This window comes from Jatropha curcas, chromosome 2 (genome assembly GCF_041381405.1).
Source record: "Jatropha curcas cultivar XTBG-Jc1 chromosome 2, XTBG_Jcur_1.0, whole genome shotgun sequence".
Lineage (NCBI taxonomy): Eukaryota > Viridiplantae > Streptophyta > Magnoliopsida > Malpighiales > Euphorbiaceae > Jatropha > Jatropha curcas.
Window position 1 is genome coordinate 14,300,718 of NC_143152.1, and position 8,064 is coordinate 14,308,781.

At 42.6% G+C, this 8,064-nt stretch overlaps 1 protein-coding gene across 1 annotated transcript; it reads right to left on the reverse strand.

Moving 5' to 3' along the window:
* Positions 1-4,367: 4,367 nt before the first annotated feature.
* On the reverse strand, positions 4,368-5,397 carry LOC149498283 (uncharacterized). Its single transcript, XM_089717281.1, has 2 exons — positions 4,657-5,397; positions 4,368-4,583 (listed from the first exon to the last, which is right to left on the reverse strand). The coding sequence occupies exons 1-2, from the start codon at positions 5,119-5,121 to the stop codon at positions 4,368-4,370; spliced, it is 681 nt and encodes a 226-aa protein (XP_089573407.1). The 5' UTR covers positions 5,122-5,397.
* Between the last annotated feature and the right edge of the window lie 2,667 nt (positions 5,398-8,064).

The window sequence follows — 8,064 nt, forward strand, 5'->3', positions numbered from 1 at the left end:
TTTTTTCTTTTTCTTTTTTTTTTCTTTCTCTTTTTTTTTATTATTATTTTTAAACTCTAACTTTTGCCTAGGCCGCTCTTTACGGGTTTTCAACCTAACGAGTTCATTTCTTACCTAGGTCGCCCTTTCGGGTTTTCAACCTAGCTTCCTCTTTTTTTTTTTTTTTTTTTTTTAGTGATCGAAATCATCATTTCAGACATAAAACCTTTTCATCTGGTTTTGATTAACAATCCGATTAAAAGATTTTCCTTCCGTAGTGACTAATTCAGCGGCACCCTTGGCCAATAGCTTCTGAATTCTGAACGGTCCATGCCAGTTGGGCCTGAATTTCCCTCTAGGATGACATCTGCTCGGAAGTGAAAACCATTGTCTGTAACTATGTGATGAGAAACACCATAGCAACACAAAATGTTCCTAGCCACCTATTTGGCAGTCAATGAATAAAACAAACTTTTTGAAAAACTCACTCTCGGCTTTTTCTCTTCATTATTTTTCTTTTTTTTTCAACTATCATATTTTTTATTTCATCATCATTTTTTTCTTCTTTTTTTTTTTTGTTCGTAATGGAATAACATCTCATTCTTGCAGCACTGTCGATCAGAACATCCATATGTGGAAGAGGGAAGTCATCTTTGGGCGAGGCTTTGTTTAAATCTTTGTAGTCAACGCAGACTCTTAGTCTCCCATCCTTCTTGAGCATAGGGACTATGTTTGCTAACCACTCAGGGTAATGCACTACCTCCAAGAAACCTGCATCTAGCTGCTTCTGAACCTCAGCCTTCGTCTTGTCTTGCCACTCTGGTCTGACCCGTCTTCTTTTCCGCTTTACTGGCTTGATATTCGGATCGGTAGGGATGACATGCTCTGTAATTGACTTATTGACACGCGGTATATCAGCATAACTCTAAGCGAAAACTTCTGAATTCCTCTTGAGACATTCTTGGAGATCGTTTCTGAGCTCAAGCTTAAAGTCTGATCCGATTTCGATTATTTTGGGATTTTCGGCGGTGCTTAGGTTAAATGCAAAATGATGCAATGCATTTATGCCAAATATGCGTGTGGTATAATTAATGCCATGAACATAACAATTAGGAGAAACAAGAAAATAAGTAATCAAAATTCACTCCCATTGATTGAAATAGTAAAGGAAATCCACCCATATTGTTCTCAAAGCAACATTCAGAAAAACAAAAAACAGGATTAAGAGCTTGTTCAATACACTCATCACAACTAACTTTAATGGTTTCCGGGCATAGGCTTACTATGCTCAGAAGGCTTGGTGATCTTCCCACTATCTATCAAATCTTGTATATCATGTTTGAGTCTGAAGCAATTATCAGTAGAATGACCTTTGCACTGATGGTATTCACAGTCTTGATCAACAAACTTGCCCTGAATAGGCTTAGATGGATTAATTGGTAACTTTGACAATACACCATTCCTGATGCAAGATCTTATTGTTGGCTCAAGGGTCAATTTTATCTTGAGATTTTGATGATTATACAAAACAAATAAATTTAATATTCTTGTATGTGCTAATATTATTTTATGCAGAAATTATTGTTGAAAATTATTGAAGAAATGAAGTTCCTACATCCCAAGATTTTTATTTGAAGACCATGAAGATTAAAGAAGATATTTCCTATTGGTTAGTATTATAATAAGTCTTAGGAAATTATTGTAGGATATAGAGTAAATGATATTATAAGCACAAATCTATTTTATCTCTCTCAAAATTGTTTTGAAATGTTTTTGAATAAATTTATAGCCAAAATCTTTACTCTTCACGTTTTCCTATCTAAAATATCTTTGGAGTTGTGAATACCTAAATTTTGAGGCTCAAAGAGCCAATTCTTTCGGACTGCAAATAGCCCGGTCGGACCAGAGGTCATTCAAAAAGTTCACCGGAAGTGTGCCAATATGGTATATTGAGAAGAATTGTAGGGAAGGGAGGTTGGAGCAGCCACTACTTGAAGGTGATCCCTCAACCAAACCTGAATAATGGATCTTTTCCATTATAAGAAAAAAAGAGGAAGAAGAAGAATGAGGAAAGATGATAGGGAGAAATACCTGCAAAATAATGGGAGAAACGGTCCAATCGTCGAACCCTAAAGCGGCTCTGTCAAGACTTCTAATGGTCTCAGCCAGCACAATACCGCCAATGCAACCCATGTCCTCCATTTGCCAAACCATAGGGCAAAGCCGCAAGTCTCCAAAACCCGGGTCCCGGTTGAATAAGAAACCAGCCAATAAGCAGAAAACCAGGGCCCGCATCCTCAGCCTCATCCGGTCAGGGTCGTCCAAGCAAGTCTCTGAAAATTCATCAATCAGAGGCAGCAGAATCGCCTTCTGATCATCCACAATCATAGCCCTAGCCTGTGGCCGGCTAAACCGAAACAAGTTCTCAAATGACTTAACATACCCAACTTTCACCTCGTGCCTAACCAAGGGAGCATTGGGATCACACCCTATAATCGCACAAAATTCCTCAAAAAGAGGGCACATTTCCTCCATCATAGCCCCAAACCGAAAAACGTGAGCCTCAGGATCCCAAAATCTAATACAGGCTCGCACAAAGTCCCAGTCAACTACTACGCCCCTAAGAGTGATAACAGGAGAAATTCCGTACCTCCCCAAATTGATCTTTTCAACTTTGGAGAGACTCCTGGTCCAGCTATGCATGCTATGATTGTAAAAGGGATTCATGTTTCTTATTTATTTATCTTTCCTGTTTTTATTAAAAAAAAAAATAATAAATATAATAATAAATAAAATAAATAATAATAAGTAAAAAAAAAAAAAAAGGAGGGAAGAGAGAGAACTGACCTAAATAGTTGTTTAAGCACAGTGTTCGAGAGTCAGAATGAAAAAAAAAGGGGCTGAAAGCAGCCTTTTTATTGAGAAAGTCGCGCCTAAGGGCGGCTGCCCGCGCCCTCTAAGGCGGGTATGCCCACCTGAAAGGCGGGCACGCCCGCCCGGTTAGGGTGGGCGGACATGCCCACCCAGGAAGGGCGGGCACGCCCGCCCAGCGTGGGCGGACATGCCCGCCCAGCTAGGGCGGGCACGCCCGCGCAGCGTGGGCGCACATGCCCGCCCAGGCAGGGCGGGCACGCCCGCCCAGCCCAGGGTGGGCACGCCCGCCCAGCCCAGGCAGGCATGAAAAAAAAAAACAAAAAAAAAAAAAAAGAAGAAGAAAAAGAAAAAAAGAAAAATAGAAATAAAAGTAGAAAATAACTTTTTTTTTTCTTTCCTTTTCTCTTTCGAAAAAAAAAAAAAAACAAAAAAAAAGAGAAACAAAGTGTGTACTTTTTAATCCTTTTCTGCTCAAATCTAATGCATGCATACTGTCAGTATTAATCAAATACAGGTACAAATAAGTTGAGTACAGAAATACAGGCCAAGATTCAATACAGTAAAAAAAAAAAAGAGGGAAAGAAAGTAAAGGAAAGCAAAGAAGTCTAGCAGCTTTCAGCGGCGAGACCTCCTCCTCCTCTGGTCGTCAAAAGCCTGCAGTGTCCAAGCTGAAGTTAGTTCCTCCTGCATTCCAAGGATTAGCTCCATCATCTGACGGATCAAGCCGTCAGGAACCTGGAAATCACACAAAAATACAAAGTCAATATACAAATCTCTTATGAATCCTTTTTTATGAGGGATTTACCAGACATTACCTCATTAATGTCATCAGGAGGAAGAGCCAGGTGATTCACACGGTCCAGGGATACCTCCCTAAGAGACGAAGGACCCTCAGGAGTGTAATAGGAAATGCTGTATGGAAGGTGCAAATTGGCCAAGCCCGGATGGACAGGCCTGGTAGCCTCTGAAATAGCCTGGGGAATCCTGAAGGCACCAACCGAATGACTAGGGCCAGCTCGAGACGAACCCTCCACCGGAGTAGAAGAAGAAGGCTGGGTCACAGGCCTCCTCCTTGGAGTCCTGGCCGAAGAACCGGAAGCCCGAGAGGAACGGGTGCCAAGCGGCTGGGAAGGAGTCGACCTCGGGAGACTGTCGAACCTGGAGCCGATGGGCCGCATCAAAAACACCTGGCAGAATTCGTCATAATCTCCACCCCGGATCAATTCCATGTACGGGATACCCTCAGTATGGACATCTGTAAGAACCATCTGTTTCCCCGCTCACATGTCCTCAGGGGGAGGAAGAGGAACGGAGCGGCAGCCCCTAACCTGGAAGTCCACTCGCTCACCCAGGTAGTAACGTCTCTGAACAGGATGTGATAAGACAAACCGCCGCCGAGACAGAGCCTCTGATCGCCTGAAATGGGGATCCGCCTCAATCCAATGTTGGAGTCGGATGCCCATCGCCCCTACTTCAACCTATGTAAGAGAAGCAAATGTGTTAATAAATCTTTTTTATTTTTTCACATAACCAAGAGAAATTAGGAATGCACTCGCCTGCCCTATGGTACAAGTATCGAAGAAGCTCCGCAGATCTCCCAAAGACTTCCGGTGTAGAATAGACTGTTGGTTAGCTCGGTACCATCTCCAAGCTAAAGGTACCAACCCTAGCCCAAGATCAGTGCGGGCCAGCTCAGGGCGGATATAGGGAAAATACTCAAAGGCCCAAGTCTGCACAAGGAAGGAAAGGATTAATAATAAAAATAAAGGGGGGCACATAATGAGGATATGTTCTTTACATTACCTCCCAGAAATAGTAGGTCCCACTGAGCCTACAGTGGCCTCGACTCAGATCGCACATATCATCGTACATGCGGCTCAGAATAGCACCGGCCCAGTCATACTCAGTGAGGTGGGCCAAGTCCTCCAAACTCCTCAGTATAGAGGGATTAAACTTCTCTTTTCTGTTAGACCAGAAAGACGAAGCAAACAGCAGCAGCAGAGTGAATCTAGCTACCTGAGTAGCCGTTAGCTCTCCCTGTCTATGTCGGGCATAAATGCTAGGGGCTTGGGAGGATAACCAGTGCCTCGAAACACTCAGATCGGGGGATGAATGGCTGGGTCTAACAATCCGGGGAAGGTCAATCCCTATCAACTCCGTCATTCGGTCGGGGGTAACCGCAGTCCTCCAATCGTCATACAGCTCGATCGGCCGAGTACCAAAAGGAATCCCAGAAATCAATGAAAAGTCAGTTGGGGTCATCGTCATCTCGCCCCAAGAGAAGTGGAAAGTGTTGGTGGTGTCCCACCATCTCTCAGCCAACGCGCCCAGTAAACTCTTGTAATTCTGCCTACCCAGCTCGAGATTTCTTAAGAAGCCCAGGTGAGAGGGGCCAATGATGGCTCCGACCGGGTTATTAGGATCAAGTATGTCAAATGGGATCTCAGCAATAGAGGACTCGCCCACGTCCAGCCTAATGTATGCATCCTAGAAGGTAAAACAGTTTAAGGTTATCCTTTGGTTCCTAACTAAAAGATATCCTAATCCTCCCCCAGTATCATACTAATAAAAGTGGTAAGATTCAATCACGATTTGGCCTAAGGCCCAAAAATCACGATTTGGCCTAAGGCCCAAGAAATCACGATTTGGCCTAAGGCCCAAAAAATCACGATTTGGCCTAAGGCCCAAAAATCACGATTTGGCCTAAGGCCCAAAAATCACCATTTGGCCTAAGGCCCAAAAATCACGATTTTGGCCTAAGGCCCAAAAATCACGATTTGGCCTAAGGCCCAAGAAATCACGATTTGGCCTAAGGCCCAAGAAATCACGATTTGGCCTAAGGCCCAAGAAATCACGATTTGGCCTAAGGCCCAAGAAATCACAATTTGGCCTAAGGCCCAAAAAATCACGATTTGGCCTAAGGCCCAAAAAAAATCACGATTTGGCCTAAGGCCCGAAAATCATAATTTGGCCTAAGGCCCAAAAAAATCACGATTTGGCCTAAGGCCCGAAAAATCATAATTTGGCCTAAGGCCCAAAAAATTCACACTTGGCCTAAGGCCCAAAAGTACAGAAGCGAAGGGAGCTTACCTGGGCAAAGACGCCGGTCATGGAAGCATGATTGTCAGCGTCCGCCGCAAGATTGACATCGTCCACAGAAATTCCCAGAGACTCCAGGAGGCCCTCACCGCTACTATAGCTTGGGGAAGCCATGATGAGAAAGTTGAGAGAATTTGAGAGAGCTCTTTTGATTTGGAGAGTGGAGAATAAATGAAATAATGAGTTTTTGAGCTATTTATAAGCAAATAGCCAAGAGGCGGGTCCTTTTGACGCGTCTAACATTCGCCTACAAAATTTAGTTTTCAGACAACCACCAGCGCCCATAAAACATCTTTTATGGTTGCCGGTGGGGGGCAACTGTGAATACCTAAATTTTGAGGCTCAAAGAGCCAATTCTTTCGGACTACAAACAGCCCGGTCGGACCAGAGGTCATTCAAAAAGTTCACCGGAAGTGTGCCAATATGGTACTTGAAATGTCCGAAAAATTACGAAGATTCCGAAACTGGTCTCGGAATATTTTTTGGAAGTCCGGGACTCCCGGAAAAGCCTCCGGAAAGAAAAAAAAAGGCACGCATGTCCACCCGCGGGGGTGGGCATGCCCACCCTCAAGGACGGGCGCGCCCGCCCAAACCAGGCGGGCACGCCCGCCCAGCCCAGGCGGGCATGCCCGCCCTCGAGGGCGGGCAGGCGCGCCCGGGGTGCGTTTTTTTTCTATAAAAAGAGGCCCCGGGGCTCCATTTTAGACACAGTCTGTGTTGACGGACCTCTCTTCTCCCTTTACGCTCTTTGCGATTCTTTTATCGCTTTCTGCATTCTTTATTTTATTTTATTTTATTTTATTCTGCTTTCATTTTTTCTTGCTTTACTAAGTGGCCATTAAAATTCCATTTTAATTAATATTTCCCTTAACGAGGAGCTTAACCTGGAGTTAAGAAGCGGTCGGAGATTAAATCAGGTACATAAATTAGACTACGCTTATTTAATTTTAGCACTTCATGCATGCTTCTTTTCTACTCCCCTTAACTCTATAACTGCATGAATGCATCCATATCATCCACTAGGCAAATAAATTGCCTCAATCAAATAAAGATTAAGCTTAAATGCCCGATTAATTAATAATCGAGGTATTAAAGCGTAAATCTGACATTATTGGCTAAAGAAGCCTAGTTAATCAATAACTATGGTGAAATTGCCTTTATTTCGAACAGTTCTTAGCCTAAGTCCAGTTAATCAATGATTGTGACTAAAAGGTCCTACTTAAACACGTTTTTTTATGGCAATAAATTGCCTATATTTCAATTTAATTAATCACTTTAGGCAAACAAATTGCTTATAAGTGAAAAGTTAATCTTTTATAGCGACAAATCGCTTAAATCAATAGTTTGGATAAAAGCCTTTTAAATAATCACTTTAAGCAAATAAATTGCTTATAAGTGAAAATTAATCTCTTTTATAGCGACAAATCGCTTAAATCAATTTCTTTTGGCTAAAAGCCTTGAATCAACCTTTGGCAACAATTGCCTAAATCAATTCATTTTGGCTAAAAAGCCTTAAATCATTCAATTTTGGCGACAATCGCCTAAACAATCAATCTTTTGGCAATAATAAGCCCAATTAATCTTTGGCAAGCAAATAAGCACAACTTATCTTTTGGCAAGAATAAGCCCAAATCCTTTCTTTTGGCAAAAAGCCTCAAATCAACATTTTGGCACCAAGTGCCTGAAACAATCAATTCTTTGGCAAAATGCCTAAACAAAAATGCACAAAGCATACACACACTCATGCATCAAGCATCCCATCTAAAGCCCTCTAGAAGAGGCCTATCGAACTACGTTGACTTTGATCTTCCATTCAAACGGAAGTACGTAGGCACGTTCGGGATTTAACCCCGAGCGGCAAGTCGCAATCATTCAAACTCACTTAAACATTCCATTGGTCCAATCATCTTGCAAAGCATTCATTTTTTGGTTAGTTTCATCAGCATGACATAGTCTCGGGATCCACCTCAGGTTCGAAGACCATGCCTTAGACATTGGGTAATTAATCTAGTAACTAGGTTAATTAAAATTGGAGTCACTTAGGGTTTTTTCCTAGTTTACCCTAAAATAATTAAACAAGGTGGCGACTCACACATCACGTGCATTTCTTCT

What these genes read in the sequence shown, in the direction of transcription:
- LOC149498283 (XM_089717281.1), bottom strand. Translation starts at nt 5,121, where the DNA reads ATGACGATGACCCCAACTGACTTTTCATTGATTTCTGGGATTCCTTTT. An exon ending in GGACCTACTATTTCTGGGAG is followed by an intron (nt 4,584 to 4,656) that starts GTAATGTAAAGA and finishes TTCCTTGTGCAG; the next exon opens with ACTTGGGCCTTTGAGTATTT.